Raw genomic sequence first — 20,616 nt, forward strand, 5'->3', positions numbered from 1 at the left:
ATGCAGTCACCTTTGCTGCAGCACAGCTGCTGTCTCATGAAACTGACAGAAAGACTTCAAAAGCATTCCTAAAAATCACGGTTCAATAAAGCACTGCAACCAGCGTGAGGCTTTTGAGAAAGTCACCATGTGCCTCTCCCATGGCGTGACTACAGCAAAAAGTCACTGGACAACTGAGGAAGACCAGCTGGCTTCAAAGCAGCTGCATCCTGGCTTGCTTCCTCAGCACATTCAGAGCTGGTCGATCACAGCGGTAGCCGACGTCCGTCCTGCTGAACCTTCAGGCTAACGGGCATGGCATCAGTAGGGCCGAGTCAGAAGTACCCCCCAGTCCCTCTAGCGCTTTGGAAATTGCAGTGTACAAAGATAAAATTCCTCAGATGTATTCTCTCCCTGTTCTAGAGAACTGAAGGGATCAGATAACCTTCAGAAGGATGACACTCCCTGGAGCGCTTCTGCTGGAACATGATTGACCGAGATTGTAAAAGCAAGGTCACTGCTATCTGTTTCTTCAGGAATATGTGTTGATACTATGTAAGATGATCAGAGTAAAAAGATGGCAGCAAGAAAAGAATGAAACAATGCAGCCTTCCTGTAGTCCACAGGAACATGTCAAACCTGCAGTCTTCCAGGACTCCCAATTCCATTTCTCAAAACGTACCAACAAGCCTTTGGCCGCACAACACAGAGGAACTGACCATGGGGAAATGGGCTGCTAAGACTAACCAGTCTTTCCAAGAGAATTGCAAGGATAAAGCCATACCTTCTCCCAACTACTCCTCTTCAGATAATCCACAAGAGAAATCTTCAGATAAACAGACCAGAAAACAAATGTTGCATAGCCGGTAGAAGCTAACAGAAGTCTCAGCCACTTCATGCTTTCCAAGATCAGGTCGTTCTTTCCAAAGCTACACTAACCAGATCAGGAAAAGAGAGAAACGATTAACTGACCAAATCGTACCCTCCATTGCTCCTCAGAAATACAACTCAGCTCTCATGGGAACAATTAAGGAAAAACAGGAACAGTATTAAAAAAAAGCCTCAGGTACAGCTGTGAAATTAGAACTCTCCTTGTTTGTTAGGCAAAGTAATTTGTGACAGAACCAAGTTGCTTTATTGAGTCGGTACAGGGAACCACTTACAATGTATGCTGGGCATACTCATGATTGTTTCCTACCAAAGAATTCTTGCCACTAAACAAAAAAGTGCCTGATCTTCAAGCTGGCTGCACACTTCTGCCACTGTTTCAGGTACTCCCTTTTCCTGGACATGATAAGGCTAGGGACAAATGCCCATATATTCTAGAGAAGCAATATTACTTTCTTAAAAATACCTAGAAAAATAACCAAATAGAGAATCCAACACATGGCTTTGAGTAACTTGAGATTTCAGATCAGAGATTAAAGTGAAATTAATTCAGAGAAGAAAAGGGAGTTACTTTTTTGTAGACTGAATACTTATAGCCAAAGGCTCTACGTACATCTAGCCCTCTGGAAAACAGTCAGTCAGTCTACATTTAATAATTAGTTTTGACTCTACAGAGTTAACCCCTCATTTCACAAAACAGTCTTATCCCATTTTATCAGCCTAATTTCCAAAGCTTTCATTCAAGCTTTTCAGTAATCCAGCAGTTTTATTGCTAATTCTTCCCAAACTCAGGGTATTTTTACTTTCAGAGCACACTGCCTCTTGGAGGTCTTGGAGGTCCTTGAGAACATCTTGTCTTTGGTAACCAGAGCAAGCAGAGTGACAGCAGTTGCAATTTCTTAGGTCCTTAAACTGACTGAAAGAAGCTATTACCAACTCATTAGCTTAGTGACCAGTAGAGACACATCTCCTTTAAGGTGTTTCCAAAGGTATGTTGCTAGTGTTTCCAAAATTGCTTTATTTAACCGCTAAAATAAATGTAAATGTATTTGATGACATCTGAACATATGAATGCATCCAGAACAGACCTCATGATGTTCTGAGGAAAACCGAAAATATACTATCAGTGATAAAACTGATGCAAGAAACAGCGTACAGTGAAACTACCAAATTGTTTAATACCAAAATATCAAATAGCTGCAAAACTGATAGTAAGATAAATAGAAGAAAACTACCAAAACCTGAATGGCAAATGAAAGACCACTCCAGCTAAACATCCCATTGTTCCTGTGTCCCAGTCTTGACTTCCCACAGGAATATGAACTCATTCTTCATCACAGAGACACCTCTTTCCCCAGATATAAATCCTACGACTTTACCTCTGTGGAAATCAACAACTATTTACTTCTTTGGAGGTTAACAATCTCAGTAGTCAAGAGATACAGATGAAGTGTATTACAGAAAACATGTCAAATACCAGTCACCACACCACGAATCAACTTTTTTTTTTTTTTTTTTGTATTTTAAATGCAGATGGTCTGACTTCAGGCTGTAAGATTCTCGGTCAGAAGCAACTCAAAATGACATTTTCAAATGTTTGTCTTATCTCCCAGGACTGTAACATCTGTGTGCGCTGCTGTTGCTGTTCTGTTCCAAAAAAGGCAAAGAACACGCTGATTCACCTCAGCAGTGAAATGGAGCATCCTCACTCACAAAAAAAAAAGAAAAAAAAAGCATCAGGAAGCCAAGTCATCTCTAAGTGCATGCAGAAACGTTCAGACAGTAACAGGCCACATCTTGCTGTCACACAGCACTTACTTAGCCCAGTGGTTTCTGCACACACTTAAGGATAAAGTCAAACATCCTATAGTTTCAAGAAAAAAGAACTTTTCAGAAAAGCAGAAGTGGAATTGCTTTTTCCACTTCATGTCACACTGTAATCTTTCCAGTTGCCTTCCATACATTCACATTACTTCTATTTGGAGTCAAATTTACAGTTCAGTATGGCCTTCCTGTTGTTCTGAAATAGATCTGCACTGCTATCACTTGCAATTTCATGATCAGCTGTTTCAACAAGAGAGTTCTACTGTATGGGGATGGCTTCTTAGGAAGGGAGATGCAGAACTGCCCCTCAATCATCTGCAGAAATATGGAAGCTTGTTGCACCTGGCATTTTCTAAACAGCCATAGTATCCTGATACCATGTGCTTTACTTCAAGACTAATTTTGAAAAAGAGCAAGTCAAAAGTGTTGTTTTTTTTTTTTTATCCTGTCAGATGGTCCTTTTCCAAGTAGGATAACCGCATGACTTCATATTCCCAAGTCTCAATATAGACCTACCAAGACTCTTACTGAGGGGAATTCATGCTCTTTAATGACTTTGTAATTCTCATGGGCAATTAATGGAACTGAATGTGAAGAGTCACCAAATGTCACCTGGAAGCTTTGCTTCCAGATATTTGTAAAGGTTTTTTATTCTACATAATTACATGGATACTGCTTAGCACCAAGACTCAGCAAGCAAGTAACAAGCCAATCCTGAATTCCTCACTCTGTTTATCACTAAAACTAACCCAAATTGTAACTATTAACTATTAATTAACTATTAATATTGACTACCAACTCTTAATTAACCAAGCCACTATTGATTTCATTGTAAAAATTGTTGAAGGAAACAAAAATGTTATCTTGCTCCTATATTAGCAATAAGCAAAGCAGTCAGTTTAACGTTACGGGAACTTAGTGTCTTGCTGGCACCAATGCTGGTGTGGTGCACTACAAGGGAATATTTTGTAGACATGCAAACAAACAAAAAAACCTGTAGCACCATGCTGAAAAATCTCAGCTACAGTTAAAAAGGTGAAAAGTTTGCACATACATGATCAGAGTAGAAATATAGCTGGTTAGTTATCTTCTTTTCTGCTTTGAATCTTAGTGATTTATGAAGATAAAAAGAACACTGCAGTACAGTTATTACCAAGGGAAGACGTGCCTCTGAGCATGGAGAGTATTATGCCAGCTCCTGGTAGGACCTGGAGGCATATCATTATTTCATAATCATACTTCACACTAATGATGGCATTTGAGACAAAAGACCTCTGTGCAAAAGTCAATGTCATTATACACAGCTTAGCCTGGACAGAGGTATTCTAAGCTAATAAGCAGCACCATCTTGTCACTCATTATCTATGAAGATGAAAATCTTTCCAGAACTACTAGGGCCCTGGTACCACCCATGGAAAAATACCAGGTTTGTATTAGATAATTTCTTATCAACATCAGACCTTTGCATTAAGGGATTCTGTGGCCCACTCAGTCTTAAGCCCAAAATCATTTAAATTTACTGTGGAAAGCAGTAATGGAGTGAGCACTGAGTAACGAAAGAAAGCCTCACCTTCTCTTTGGAGGTCAGTGTCTCAGTCTGCTTCTTCACATAGAAGAACATTCATCACCAAATCTGCCCTTGAAAATGGTAATATTTGTGGAGGAAATGAATTGGCTTGAACTCTGACTTACAGTGACATTGATCCCCTCTTCTCATAAAGCACTAGAAGTTACAGAGGCCACTTCAAATCTGACTCGGGACCTGTTGGGCCGCTCAGCGCAGCAGCCGTCATGCTGCTGAGGAGCCCAGAGCCAGCTCAGCAAGATGGCGGGACCCAGCCTGGCTGCGGCCTGGCGCTGTGAGGCAGCGGATGGGGAGATAACCCTCTTGATCTCCTCACGACTGCCTCATGCTCGTTACACAGAAAGTTAACAGTTTGTTTGCATCAAATTGAAATTTGGAAGAACAGGAATAAATCTGTATCTTAATCTAACAATGGGAGACTCTTTTGGGAGCCTTACTATGCCACTTGGTAATATAATGAGCTACAACTGAAAGTGTTAAGTCTGAGAGGACTTGAAGCGGAGGCAAAAACTTATAAGGAACATTTAAAAAAGAATACAAAACCAAGGAAACAATTTTGTCTTTGAGATGCTTTGACACTAAAATGTCATTAATTACTTCACCACTGACAGACAATGACTGCAAAACTGCTAATAAAATTAAACCTTGTGGCTCTGTAATATTCATCTACTTATTTTGACGCAAAGAAAAGTAAAGGCTGAAGGCGCACAGGAGCTGGGGAAACGAGGAATGTCTAATATGATAATTAAATACTAACACCTCTACATAAAAAAATGTACTGAAGTCTGTTGCTCTCTTATACGTACATATTAAGACAATTTGTAGGTGATTCAATGCTTTGGCTGAGTATCTGGAAGGCTGTGAGCTATTTATCTATGTGTGGTCCATTTGTGAGTAATAAAGCAACTGCTTTGCCATCTCTCCTCTCTTACAGAGGACAGAAGAACTTAATTCTCTTACTTCACTGAGAGGGGCATTTATTTCATTTGCATTGCAAATATTTATAAGAGAACACCAATAATATACCTGCACCCTGCAGTCAAAAACACCTGTTGACTGAAGAAGGCAGATATGAATGGTAGAAGCTGCATTTTTACCATTTCTTTACACCCAAGAAAAGGAAAACAATCAGAGAAGCTGGACATGGGATATGCCATCAACAGTACACCTTATAAGAAAAAGGTTCATTTTTATAATGTCACTTAATGAGTGATGCATTATCACAACAAAGGCAAAGTTGACAATGTACACACTTTTGAGCTAGGTCTCTGTTGTGCATAGACCATGAAGACGAAGACTTATTTAAATCCTATAGACTGATTGGTTCTGATGTAGCAGTGCAAAATTAGAAAACAAAGCTTTGCATCAGATATTTTTCCCTGTGAATTGAGATTTTTGAAAATACTGTTTAACAAAGGTAAGATTTTTGATGATTTTTTATGACTGAACACTGTGCATCAAGAATGTTTCTGCCACTGGAAAATGACCAGACCCAAGAGAACAGTTCAACAGAGACAGTTTTCAATGATTACAAAGGTTTAGGATTCCAAGAACGTACTCAGCAATTGACCAATGTGACCAAAGAACTGATGTCTCATATCATCAGAGTTGTCAAGAAGTCTTCTATATGACTACGTCTTATTAAACTTGGGCACATCTTCCCCCAAAAAAGCTATATAGGCTTGTCAGCTCTACAAAGCCACCAAAGACCTAGTGGCACTTTTTGCAAGAATGGTGGTTTGACACAGTATCCTGGTGAGATCTTCCTTGGGTGGCTTGATGGGACACAATGAAGCTGAAATCCACCCTTTTGCTGACACTGCACGGAGGCAGTAATACTGCTTTATGCGGCAAACAGGGAAGGTGACAGTAGAAGACAAAGTAGCTACGATTCATGTGCTGTGGGCATAATGAGAAATGTGTTTTCCAAAAGAATCCAAAAGGTGAAATTCATCTCTAGGCAAGGGGCCAGCACAAAGCAAAGGACCTCAAAACTAGCTCAGAGTGGTGCTTAAGTAATTGACAGGCTCCGTGCCAGTCTTGTAAGTAAAGGTGAATTTCTACCTCCAACCAAGGGAGAGCCAATTGTAAACAGAAGAGAACCAACAGGTCAGCAACAGCATGTGCAGCAAAGCAAAGGAGCGGCAGGTTGCAAGAAGACTAGGTTAGGTCAGAAGGGAAGGATGATAGTACAGAGGTCAGAGTATTTTGTTGCCTGGCAATTCAAGAGCCAACAGAGAAACTGTAAAAGAGACAATGCACTGGGATTTGTGTTTTAGGGATAGCCTTTTGTACAGATGAGCTGGTTCATATTTCAAAACCTCTAAGAGACCTTAGATCCTCTTATGTCACCAGATGTCTTTGCATAGGCTATCACATGGTTTTTGCTTCACCAGCGGAGACCAGTGGCTTTATTATTGAGAATTTATAAACCAGCAGATGAAAGAGCTACAGGAAGAGAACACGTAGCAATGCAACCATGCTGCTAAAGCTCGGGTTAGGAGAAAGCACTTGCCTGGAAAACCCTGTGTAACAGTCTTCAGAAAGAAAGTGGTGTTACTTCCCATGGCAGAAAGGCACATCCTGCACAGTGCAGTCTACTGCAGGGCTTAATGGTGCAAATACAACCACCCCAAAAATCTACAAGTCAATGATTACCATATTTTAGTGGTAGCTACCCTTGCCCCACACTTAAGAGACACAGATAAGTTGCTGCTAGTGTATCTAGAGACCAGGAGAGCAATGGAGTCACAGCATCTCTGCAATTCCGTGACAACCTCCCAGCCACTGTGTAAATCAAGTCATTGTAGAGTTTGACGGTGAGTTGCACCAACTTGCTGAACATCATCTTTCAACAGGATTCTGTCCTCCCAAGTGATATATTCTTCACATGTAAAAAATAAATAAATTGTAACACAGTATTACTGAGAGCAAGACCTTGAAAATCGGTGTGGCAAATTGGCTTGGTTAGAAAGGAATAACCAAAGCAAAAAATACAGAAGGCAGGTACACTATTGAACATGAACAAGGGAGTACCTCATGAAAGTAAGTCACAAGCCCAGCCAATAAAAAACACTTCCCACTCGAGATGGCAAAAATCTTCTCAAATCTGGGATCTTAACTATCCAGAAATGGACAAATGAACCCATCTTGAATGATTCTGTTATTTAAAAATCACCAGATCACCAAAATGCGGTTTCCCTTCTAAAAATACTTTCTTATATACATTCAAGTGTTTGACATGTGTATTCACTATGTAAAATCTCTTATCCAACTGTCCAAAGTGTCCATCACTTAAGCATTAGTTTAGGTTCTAAAAGTCAAAATTAGTATTTCAAATGTGTTGCTATACTGGTGGCATATTCCGTTCCTCAAAACAGGAGTGTTAGTAATAATTACTATTCCTCCTACTCTCTCAGTTAGTGAGTGTGTTGCTCTGATGGAATTATGCTTTTTCTCTAGCTTCCTAAAGAAGCAAATAACTGTTTCATCACAATTGTTCCCTTAACAAAAACAAGATACACACACACACACAAAAAAAAAACAACAAAAAACCACAAAGGATTATCCAACTTAGTACTGCAGTGAAAGGTTTGAAAGAAGCTCTCCTCCAGATTCCAGGGTCAGGATTTTATTCCTTTCAAACTCAGATTTCCCTCCTAAGTGGGCTCAGTAAAGTCTTTGGTGTTTGATGAACAGTAAAAATACTGTATTTTCTTTTAGTTACACAATGTTACTGGGGAGATGATGCAATTACAAATATAAATACAATCATAATTTTGTTAATTTACCTGCATTCCCATGTGGAAGACTTGAGCATATGAAGTAGAACACTGGAATAATGACTATAGCATAAAATGATGTGATTCATTTACAATACTGTGTAAAAACAAATAATTAAATATATACACAGTTACATAGTGAACAAGTTCACTGTAAAAATTAAAACATGTTGAAAGTTAAAATTATAGCAAAATCACAAAACCAATCTTTGTTAAGACTAGTTTGTTTAAATACTGGTATATTTCATTCAAACAGCCATGCTATGCTGGCAATCCCTCTTCAAACTGAGTGATATTCTGAACAGGGAGGATGACATGCACACTGTGGATGTGGATGACAATTGTCATCTCAGCCTTCAGACCCAGCTCACAATGCTTGTAATAAAGCATGCATTTTCTGTATTCTTTTCAGTCCTTAGAAATGCTGGTATTCAGAGTTTTTCCAAGGACAGACACTTTCTTTGTACTGTGTAAGGAAGTTTCTGAATTGTTACCGTAAGGCTTCAGTTTAGCTAGCAGGTTCAAAAAGTATTTTCTTCGTTTGTCTAATTTGAAGCTGAGAAATATCAAAATAGTAATTTTATCCATTCTCACCTCCAAAGGTACGGGAAAAGAACAAAACCAAAAGAGCTTGCCAGAAGAAAATCAGTAATTCTGAAACCGTAAGGGGCACAAGATCATTCTCCCAAAAGAAGTTAAGCACTCCAATACTTTCGAGAGAGATCCAGTCTATGGCCACCAAAAAAAAAAAATCACTGAAACATCCTTTAGTTTTAAAGTAAAACTATTCTTACACAATCTACCATTTCTCACTTTTCAACACATTTGCAACATATTTAAAATAAGATAAAGCTCTATGAGGTTGAAAATCAAAACAAGACTAAGGCTGTTTTACCTAAAGGATTACCTACTTGCTAGTTATATTATTCTGAAGAGTATGAAACTTAAATCTCTTTGATTTAAAACAAACCACACTGTTGCCCAAAATTCTAGTGTGAGCTTGAGCTGAAAAACATTACTCCATATATTACTATGTATTTGCCAACAAGCTAGAAATATAATATGTAATACAGGCACAGGGAAAAGAAAACTAGATTTTTCTTATTCCACTGCACCATGGTCACTCTTCTTGTCAAACACAGGTAGAATAACTTGACTTTGAGTAGTGAAGTCTTCTGCATTGAGTGAAAGCATCCTAACAAGTCAGAAACCAACCACAGAGCATGGAGCGTTCCGCATGGTGGCAACATTCACTTAACAGCTTATCATTAAAACTGTTTTCCTATTTCATGCCACACTCACAGGAAAAATCAAAGGCACACAACAGAATATTAGATCATGGAGCATAGAGCATGTTAATGAATGAAGTACACACAGAACAGGAGCGTTCAAGGAGAGAGGGAGAGGCTGTGCGTTATGTGTGGCTCTGCTCTGTTTGGAGGACAGGTGCACGCTCTGCATCTGAGGCTGACCACTGGTAAGAGGCTGACAACAGCTGATGTCCCCTCCCTGCACAGGGCATAATCAGTCCTGCTGGCACTGAGTTGACTCACCTGGAACAGCCTCAGGAATTACAACTGTAAAAATGATGGTTCTCTACCCCCTGCACTCTCCGTACTTTTGCTTACAAAAAACATCAGGAACATTTAGGACGCATTCCCTTTTGTCAATTTTTTGTCCAAAATGAACAGATGAAATTACATTAATACACGGAGAACACACATTCCCCTAAATTACATCTCTCAGAATTACAAAAATATTGCCTGACTTGCACAAAAGCTCTGAGAACTAGCAACACTGAAAAAATAGTTTGAACCACAAACCCATATAACTGCCCAGGACGAAGTTAACAGACTTATGCCAGGGCATTGAGAGGCTGTCCATACCCTCCTCTATTTTAAATCACCAGAAACACAGCATTGATAGGAAACTCCATGGAAACTTCTTTCCACAGCGTATCAGACAAAGAATGAGCAAAACCACAGCATTTTTAAAATCACTAATAGATTGTTTGTTATTAAAAAGCATCTTCTACCAGAGGCACTTAAATAAGGATGGTGCAGAAATTGAGCTGAATACTTTGGTAAACTTTTCTGCCAGTTTAATGCCTATAATGAAAAGTAATAAAGTGAACTAGGCATGTTGCTATACCCATGTGGTGTTTTTTTTTGTTCCATTAAATATTGATGAGCACTTATATTCCTTACAAGTGCCAATGGCAACTCATTTTATGAATGCAAATTAAATTTTAATTTTGTTCTTGGTGAATGTAAGTTTTATGCCTGTGCTCTACATTATACATATACAAGACTTGAAACAAATCCATAACGTGTCATGAAAGCATAATAATGCAAGTGCCTACCTTTTTCAGGAACCGTACTCCATAGGTAAATATATAAAGGTAAAATGTAAATCTCCACCTGCAAAAAGTACAACAGATTAACTCTAGGATACCAGGTTTACACTTCATAGTTCAACACATTTCTTACAGTACTGCCAACACAACACACCCATGTCACGTTAACAGAATTTGAAGCAAAATTTTGGTCTGGTATTCTAAGACTTTTGTTATCAAGCATTGTGTTCATCTGCCTTTTCCCCCATTTCCCACATGTCTGGTGCAAAGAAATTCACTTGTTACTAGATACTGGAAAGTCCACCAAGCTTAGGAAAAACCAAAAGAATTAAGGATAGTCATCACCACTGCTAAGTGGGAAAAACTTCAACTCCTTTACTAAGTAGAGAATTCAAATATGAAAGAGATTCGTAAGAAACCATGTTTCACTAATTCTACCCTGATAACACTTTCTTTTGAAAATTGCACTCCAATTCAGGGAAGCACTTCTGTATGTGATTTCAATGTATTGAAATAAGCGGTAATTCAGTACTTGTTTAAATTACGCATCTGCCCCATGCTTCCCAGCTCCCTGTTTACTCCGTCTTTGTGTTTCAGAGGTTCTTATGGTTATACTTGTTTACCTGGGGCTTCATTTTGATGCCGTCTTACATGGCAAGGCAGTGTTAAAATTAAGCCATTTGTGTAGAAAGAACTTAGATTTTCACTTTAAAAATGTAACACCTAGGACTGCTGTCACTTCTGATACTTGGGAGTTACTGAGCAATCAGAAAAAAAGAAAGACTTACTGCAATGCTTCTACAGGACCTGACTTCATTTTTAGGACAACAATAACAAGAAATTTTATTAAGCTTTCAACGGGTAACATTAAGAGTGCTGCACACCAAATACGGTCTTCAGTAGTGAAAAACATCACCCACAGCTAGCCATAGCCAGAGTTTTTGCAGAGGAGATTTCAGCACTTCACTTAGTTCTAGGAAGTGTATTTGTATCAAACAGACATGCTGGATGCAAGTATATATCCGTAACTTATGTCTGCTTCTAAAGAGTTTCCTAGCTGCACATTTCCTGGAGAGTTTTATATTCCATATTTTCCCAAGCACACATGAAATAATTTCTGGGCTTCTAGGTGTTCTTTTCAGAGGCAAACTAGAAGCCAAAAGCAAGGTGCCATAGAAAATGAGAGAGAAGCCAGCAGGAGATCAAATCCAACCCTACAAAATGATCGTCTCTAGGTCTTTCTTCCTTTTCCGATAAAAGAAGGCATAGCAAGTATCTTCCTATCTTCCGTACCCATTACTGGCTTAAGAAAAAAGGGTCAATAGAAGCATAACAAAATAAAATCAAAACTTTATGCAGTGCAAATTCTTACACGAACCCCTGTTTTTTCCAAGGGCTGAAGTGACTACACAAACATGCTTGAGATAAACACCAGTGACTTACTATTCATAACATTTATAACAGGATGAGATTTAGCTTCATTAGTGAGGCAATACTGCTGCGTGAATCATCTTCAATTACGCATTTTACGGCACAACTTTCTGTTCACTGGCAAAACTATTAGCTTACAGTTAATTGCCACTGAAGTGTGCTCAAAAACCTATTGGAAGGGTGTCAAAACTGAAAATGCTCTTATGTGAAAGAAGGTTAATCCAAACCTTACTCTTCAGAGCTACTTCTGCAAGTGTTTAGAAGGAAAGCTGTGTAGCTGTGTCAGACATAAATAACCTTATGACAAGCTGAGTACAGGACAGTGTAAGAACATCAATGAGATTTAAACTGCAATACCTCAGCTGAACAGAAACTGTCTCTTACCCTGTAACCTCCAGAGCACTTCAGAGATTATTTATTCATTTGGTATTATACAAACACCAATCCCTTCAGTAACACCAGCAACACAGCTCGCAGTTTTCATGCTGGCACTTTTGTTAAGATACTGCAAAAAAAGGGCACTTGGGGGGTGGGGGGTAGGAGAGTAGTTGTGCTGGTAGAAACCTTCAGGCTACGCATGTGGAAGAAACAGCAAGAACAGCAATATGAATCAAGGTTTTATTTGGATAGTAATCTTCTTATTAGGCTACTCCTATGGCTAGGAAACCTGCTGTTTAACTTCAAAGTCATCTACCTCCTCTAGTGAAAGCTTCAAGACTGTCATTGAAAAAAATATACATATTGGAAGGGAAAAACTGTCTATCCTCATCTCACTGTTGAGCATTCTCAGTGTCCTTATTTTACTCATAATTATGAGCAGTTGTTATAGATCCCTCAAAGGTTTTTTTTGTTGTTGTAGTTACACTAAAAATCTCCTCAATATCCCCTTTATTTCACACTTCTCCAAGTAAAATTTGTAACATATTTGAGGACATTTGTAAATTGCTGTTGAGAAATTCAAAGGCGTTCTAAAGTATTTGAAATATGGTGCTGGTTAAGATTTACATGGTGGAGCTCAGGGATTTTCCAGCCTGTGTGTTTCTCTGAAAGACTCCCACTGCAGCATTCGCTGCAGCTGGTACCTCAGTGGAAGGAAACAGCCCTTTCCTGAAACGTGCAAATTCAGAAATATTGATTTTCCAGCCTAAGATTCCACCCTCACCCCAGACTACTGCCACAGCCACAGATCTGTGCCAAAAGCACGGACTACCCCACAGGAGGATTCCTGGAGCTTTTGGAAAAACCTCAGAGCCAAAAGCCACCAAACACTAGTTGTACCTGCCAAAGGCTATCAGCTTGCTCCAAGTATTCAAGTGCTCCACAGGTGATATACAGATACAAGCATACAATAATAGATGCTGTTAGTATTCTTTAATCTTTTTCCCAACCCTCCCAAACAAGTCTATTTGGGTTGAGCATCAGAAGACAAAGAAAAGCTCTGAACTGGGTGACAGACAAAGCTGGTCAATCTTCTAAGCAAATAAATAAAACAATGTAAACGTAAAATGCTCATTCCTGAGGAACGACATTCATAAAAGCTATTCAATAATCTTCTGGGTTGGTCAAACTGCCATCAGAATTGGTACCCGGCATCTTGCAGTTGCAGTGAAGTGAAGAACTTTCCATTGCTCTGTGTCAGGTAACCAGCTGCCTTTTCTGTAGGCTTCAGAGGGAAATTCTGCCTGGCTCAATACCTACACGGGAGTCCAGATAGTTTAACGCATTGTTTTACCACTGCCTGAAGTTGGTATGCTGCATCAATTAACAGTAAAACATCCACTGGCCAAGGTCAAATGGATAACTATGTCCTTGTTTCAGCTGGGACTGAGTTAATTTTCTTCCTAGTGGTTGGTATGGTGCCATGTTTTGGATTTACGATGAAAATACTGTCAATAACATGCTGACGTTTTAGTTGTCGCAGAGCAGTGCTCACACAGAGCCAAGGACTCAGCTTCTCATGGTGCCCTGCCAGCGAGAGGGCTGGGGTTGCCCCAGGAGCTGGGAGGGGAGACATCCAGGACAGGTGGCCCAGACTGGCCAAAGGGATGTCCCACACCCTGTAGCATCGTGCTGAACAGTAAAACTGGGGGGAGTTGGCTGGTGGGGCTGCTGTTGCTCTGGGATGTGTGTTGGTTGGCTAGAGGTGAGTAATCGCATTGTGCACCATTTGTTTTGTGTAATTTTTTTCACCCTCTCTCTTTTCTTTCCTGTTAAACTATCTGTATCTCAGCCCACAAATTTTCTCCCAATGCCCTATCCCATCCCACTGTGGGGGGAGTGAACAAAACAGCTGTGTGGTGCTTAGCTGCCTGTCGGGTTAAACCACAGGAGAGTACAAGAAGGTCTGGGAGAAAATTAATTTTACGTTATTAAAACGTTTCTTATTATACACTAAGTGAATATATCTGGTCTAACTAGCTAAGTAACTATGTTCAACACTTCAGTAAATGTTGCACATTAACTACTACTTATTGTGCTAACACCAATGGTCTTAGCAACTGGATATATTTCACTTATAATTGTCTTTTTAAACCAAAAAACTAGATCCTTGTTATCTACAAATTAACATATATTGAGATCTATAAAATCTACATTAAATTAAATCAGTATTTAAGGCCATTTACAGAGTGAGTGACAGTAATGAAGCATAATAGTCTAAAGACATATACATACAACAAATGGACAGAAATGAGGGATGCTATTTCCATCAGCTTCAGCTATAGAGTCAGAAAAGATAAGAACGTATCTGGAGCTGTCGGCTGTGCACTATCAGGAATTTAACTGTAGATATATCACTAATTCTTTGTACAAGATCACACACAGATCACTCTGCCTCTGAAACACACCAGGAATTGAATTATCACGCGTTCCTCTGCCTACTTTCCTACCTTGGCGCAGAGAGCCAATAATCTAAAACTATGCCGATATTTTATAAGCATATGAGCAGTCCTCACTCCCCCCAACCTCTCCTTTTGCTCAGTAGCCCAATAGTAAGAACATCTGCCAGACTTTGGAAAAGTTAGGTTCGGTTTTCTCTTGTCACATCTTGCATGCCCCTGATGGGTTGTTAGCCCCAAAGCTGTCATATGTAGGACCATCTCTCCTTGTGAAGCCATTTTATGTAGCAAAAAAACCACACCTCTATGACTTGGGAGGAAGGACAAGAAGAAAGGGACTGGAACTGTGTCATGAAGCTGTACAAATCTCTCAAAACTCATACAGACAAGTCCAGGAAATAAAAGATAAATATATCTCATGCAAAGAAGATTTGTCCAAGGTTGAATGGACAAGGTTCAACTCCAAATTCAATTCTTTTCCATGAAGTACTCTATCTAAATCTATAATTTGCAGTCTACAGTATCTCTCTCTTTATCCCTCCATTTTGGTCTCAGTGCAGTCTACTGATGAAGAGATGATACAGTGGAGGGAAACAGTTAGGAGCAGGAATCATGTCCACATGGCAATACATCTGAGTGTCCAAAACACCGTAGTATTTTGGGAACTTAGGCAAAATATTCTCTATGCACAGCATACTATAGAAGAAAATGACATCTTTCTTTAGTGTGAGATTAACAAGTCTCATTCCCAACTGAATTCACAAAATGGTAGCTGATTAAGAGAGGTCTTAAATTTATCCTAAGTAATAATGCCAACACTCAAGGTTGGAAAAAGCCCTTAGCCTAACCACAGTCCAATTAATCACAGATTGCAGGGAGGGGAAAATCTCTGGTCAGTAGCATAAACCCTCTTTAGGACCCTTTCTGATAACTCTCAGAAGTCCTGAGGCATCCACAGCTCAAGCTTTAGCTCTCCAGGCCACTGGGGATGGTTGTTGTTAGGGTCATAGCTATTTCTCTACAACAGGGAAAGTAACAAACTGTTCTACAGCAGCAACAGCAGAGACCAACTGACTAGGAAAAGCAACACAAGGTTTGTATTAAGATACCTCTTGTTCCCCTTCCTCCCCAGCAATATTCTCCGGCCCATTTACACAACACAATGGAGGCCACTAGGTGAAGCACCCCATTCCGGGTGACTGCTGCATCAATTCACATTTAACTGAAAGAAGAGGACAGCTGAAGCCGCTCTGTTTTGTGAGAATTTGCTCTGTCCCTCAGATGTGAAACACCCCTCCAGTCAGTTGTGCAGAGACACGAATTCTGAATGACCCAAATACACTCAATTTGTATTGCCTGAAAGGCTTCTTAGGTTAATTTAAATCCAGCAAACCCAGATGAAAGCATACAAGGAGCCAATGTTCTGGAAGACTTGATCTGTCTGCTCAAAATAAGGTTTACTTCAGTCCTGCACTAACATGCCTACAAGACCTCCTGACTGAACCAGGCTTGTGTCTGATCTGCTTGAGCCCAACATGAGCGAGATCAAGTCTACGTACGAGCCTTTAGGGTAATCCTTTCAGGTTGGGCTGTGCTTATCAGGGCTGTTGTTATGTTTCAAAAATGGATGTGACACACTGCAATAAAGAGTCACGGTAAAGCATAGTAAGATTTTTTTTTTCTTTTCAAATGTAGTCTTAAAACAGATGCTCTGAAGCACCTGGAGAGTACAGCAACAGATCTGACTGCTCTTGTTCAACACATAAGTGCATTCCTGATCCAAAGTACAGACAGTTTCAAAACCTCTCAACCCTTTTAACTTTGAGCCACTAATAAAATTTTAAAGATGCTTCAGCATGATACAGAATGCTAAGGAGATGGAAAAGTTGAAGAGCATCTGCCAATTAATCTGGTATATCCAATCATGCTCAATTCAGCAAAAACTATTTCAGTGCACATCTAACTAAGCACTTTGCAGACTCCAGGCATACTTCTGACGAGGTTCCCTTTAACATCCTGCTGAATTGTGTCCTTAAAAATTCACTCCAAAAAGTGAGATTGAACTTTAGCTAATAAAAGTCAATTGTTACAGCAATGAACTAAAACAACTCTCCCCCACACACATTTTGCAGAGCCCAACACATCAGGTTCATCTTCCCAATGACCTGCTGTCTAGCGGAGCGAGCTCAGCATGGCTGCTCTCCCAGGAAAAAGACCTTACATTGCCAACTGCAGATTAAACAACCCCTCACACCTCCTCCCCCGCCCCCAGATTTGTAGCTGTTACTTACAAAGACACTTCTGCCACTGTTTTGCTGCTGTTAGGGCTGCAGACAGTAACATAAGAATGTCACGCTTCAAATGGTTAACATTAGGCGGTGCTAAAACCCCCGTCATATTTAGCAATTAGCCATAGGCTCTTCAGATTGTCAGTAATCAATTCAACTGGCTTTCCAGCTCTGAAAACCATTTTCATGTGACAATTCAACCGGTACTGTATGTCACTCTACTTTGGGCAATATTATTTTTTTTTTGGCCTTCCTCGATCAAAGCCCTAACACATACTAGCAATAAGCACTGGTATCCTGCAGACCCGTTAGGGAACTGTGGTGGATGGTTACTAACACTTCACAGCCTATGTCACTATCTACAAAAATAATGCAGTGAATTGCCACCTTCATTTGAGACATCATCTTTTCAAAGAATTTAGAAAATCAGAGTCCCAGCTTCCTTCCACACAGAAGGCAAAATACAGCAGGTGAAGGAGGCTGATAACCCTCGTGGCACGCTCTGAGCATTCTGCCTGGTACGCATGGGCACATGTTTTCACATTCAAGTTTTCAGAGATATCTCCTGAAGAACTTCTATTCCTAGTTCCAATCTCAATTTCCTTCATCTACTAAAGTTATTTAAAATAAATTGACAGCTTTATTAAATCCTGTCTGCATGTACTTCAGATCACAACAAACATATACACAAAACCCAACACAAAGCGTATCAGAAACACAATTAGTACATAGGACAGCCTCATGGAGTACTTCCCATCGGTTCAGAAACCAGGAAGAAGTAGAACACTGCTTCAGTTTGTACCTTCCACAAAATCCATGCTTATAGAAAGCTCTGTGACGGTATGTTTAATGGTAATAGACCGGCTGTTCCAATATTCTACCCCCCATGATTTCTTCAATGATAATTTGCTGCATTTTTAACAGCCTGACAGATGCAACAAGAATTATATAGTGTTAATTTAAAAATAAATAAAAATCTTCTTCTTGCCCTTCTTGGCATGGTAGTGCTGTTGAGCTGTACTGGAGCAATGAAGCAAAAGGTAAGCACTACGGTTAAGTTATCTGAGGAAGGAAACAGTTATAGACAGTTCCTTACGATGTGCAAAACAGCAGGTATGACGAATTGAGAAATTTTCATTACTTTCCTCTGCAATTTTATAGCTTAAGATTTGGCCAGCATCTGATTTTTCTCTTGGCTGCAGTTTGAAACAGCTATTTAATATTTAATGTTACAGTGCCACTTGAGACCATCCCTGTCCTAAATCTGTATGCTCAAAATGTAGCTCTAAAAGTCTTAAGAACAAAATTTAGTAGTGCAGGAAAAAAAAAGGAAAGGAAACACAGTGATGCAGTTTTATAAATTATAGAGCATGTTTATATAATTAGACCACAATAGATGCACAATGCAGTAGGTGTTTTGGTAATTCTTTTAGGTTACATATCTTCTGTTTTGTGGTTATGTAACCGCCCCCAAGGCATCCAGGAGAGAACAACATGAAATAAAGCTCTGATAAGACCTCAGAGATCCGTTAGCACTGCCAAATCTTGCCCTTCTATCATCTGGAAAGCTCATGGGAAGAACACATAGAAAACAGATATTGCTGCCATGCACTCTCCCCTGTGCTCTGACTGACAGAACTGCTTTCCTCATCAGTGACGTTCAGAGCACACAGCTGACAGGAGACTTTGAGAGAAATCAGACCCAAGGTCTTTCCATCCTGGACTTCTACTCTCTGTCCTTATTGGTAATCTCACAAGTCACCTACGTTTTCAAACACAGCCCTTCACTTTCCCTGCGGCAATCACAACAGACACTGTCCCACTCTTTTTCAGTTTTAGAGTAACAAAAACTTAAAAACTTCCAAACTGCATTTGCTTTTCCAACCTGGATGATTCTGTGCTTTTTGCCTAGTAATGCCGTCTGAGCCATGATGACCATCATATATCCATAAGACAACTTTTGTGACAGGTAATTATCATTTTAGACCACATTATACTAACTGTTTCCATTTTTTTTCTCACGTTGAAAGTTATTTTCCTCCAGCATTACATCATTTGCTTCAGATTAGTTCTTAACCCACTAAAACAAGTGCTGGACCATTACTGGTACTGATCTTCTTGATGTTTCTCACCTCTACCTGCACTGTGTGCATCTTCTTGCTGAGGCCACTGCCAGTATCCTCTCAGTCAAAGGCCACTGCTTGCCTTTTTTGTGGTGAGCAGTACTCCTGTGTCACCTACCTTACAGTTCTGGATATAAACAGATGTTATGACCATATATTACAAGTATATAGGCATACAAAATATTCTGCCAAGTCAAAAATTTATTTCCATGTAGATACAAGGGAAATCTTTCCATAAATGCATTTTGATTGACAGCCATACAAGTGCAGCATTAAGCAGGCATTATTTTGACCCAGGTCAGTTTAGAGCTTTCAGTAAAGAAAATGGACGGGGAAAAAAAGAGAACTGTATATCGTAAGTTGCAACACTAGCTTACAAACTATTTACATTTTAAACAAATAATCAGTTCAGCTTCCTCCAAAGAGCATGAAAGTACTTTATCAGACAACTTGCTAACACAGAAAGCAATGTAGTTAAATGCCTGTAAGGAAAAAATATTAAACATTGTGGAAGCTAATTCTCCTCTGTAATTGCATCTCTGTGAACAGATGCACATAGTCCATGTATCTACAAAATGAAAGGTAATCAAATGCAGCAGAAAACCGTGTGACAACTTAAATAAGAAGGAGAACAGAGGAGTAAGGACTTGCATGCCAATTCACTGACTGCTGCATATAAAATCAAAACTTACTGCCACTACCCTTCAGAGTGCAAGGTATTTTGATAAGTGTTGATCGTGACTAGCAACCCATAGAGAACAGGTAAATCATACTCAAATTTCTGTTTAGTGGTAGAGACTGAAATAGGAAAAGATACCGAGTATGTTTGGTCTACTAAGTCTGTGCAATTCGTAATCTCCTGTGGAAGAGAAGAACTTGCTACAAAAGGCATCCCTGGGGAGCTCCAGCTGGGCCAAATCTGTGTGGATTCAGTGTAAAGCTGGCAAAAACATTTACTAGTTCTATACATGCAGAACAGCTAACAAGTCTAAAGACAGCATAAATTGAGTAAAAGCAGTACCTGAATTGTCTTTTTTATTAAATGAAAATAAAAGTAAGACTCTTATTCTGGATGGTTATCTGGTGGATATCTGCATTTACTCATAAAGCAAAGATTTGCATCCACATGAGAATGGAGGATTTATTCTGAAACTGACAATCTCTCTCCATGAATAAATACTTGTTTTAATGTGTTTCATAAAGTTACTGCTGCCTAAGCTAATATTGGTCATGCCATTTTTATACTGCGAATATGTAAAAGGTCAAACTAAAGCATAGTTTGGACTGGTAGAAAAAAAGAAAAAAGAGAACATCCTGGAGACAGAAAAGAAGTATAACTTTCTAAGAATAGAGAAAGCAATATGGAGGAACAAAGTATAAAGCAAATATTGCACAGTAATCATTAAGTAATCACTAAGACATATCATGGAAACAAACACCAAACCTACAGGATGAAAGTAATGAAAAGAGAAGAATGCTCTGAAAGGGAGGGAAGAAGGTAAGTGTTTTTGCTGTCTTCCTCC

General features: G+C 39.4%; 1 protein-coding gene across 7 annotated transcripts in view; it reads right to left on the bottom strand.

The window, feature by feature from the left end:
- Positions 1-20,616, bottom strand: part of CERS6 (ceramide synthase 6) — a 124,278-nt gene that overhangs the window by 52,899 nt on the left and 50,763 nt on the right. For 4 of the 7 annotated variants that reach the window (XM_080600995.1, XM_080600992.1, XM_080600993.1 and 1 more), the window contains exon 4: positions 10,421-10,478. In XM_080600995.1, coding sequence (XP_080457121.1) covers positions 10,421-10,478 — 58 coding nt within the window. Of the gene's footprint in view, positions 1-763; positions 914-10,420; positions 10,479-20,616 lie in introns of all 7 variants that reach the window. The other 3 variants (XM_080600990.1, XM_080600991.1, XM_080600996.1) reach the window with 1 other exon arrangement.

This window comes from Anser brachyrhynchus (genome assembly GCF_964034855.1).
Source record: "Anser brachyrhynchus genome assembly, chromosome: 7".
In the NCBI taxonomy this organism is placed as follows: domain Eukaryota; kingdom Metazoa; phylum Chordata; class Aves; order Anseriformes; family Anatidae; genus Anser; species Anser brachyrhynchus.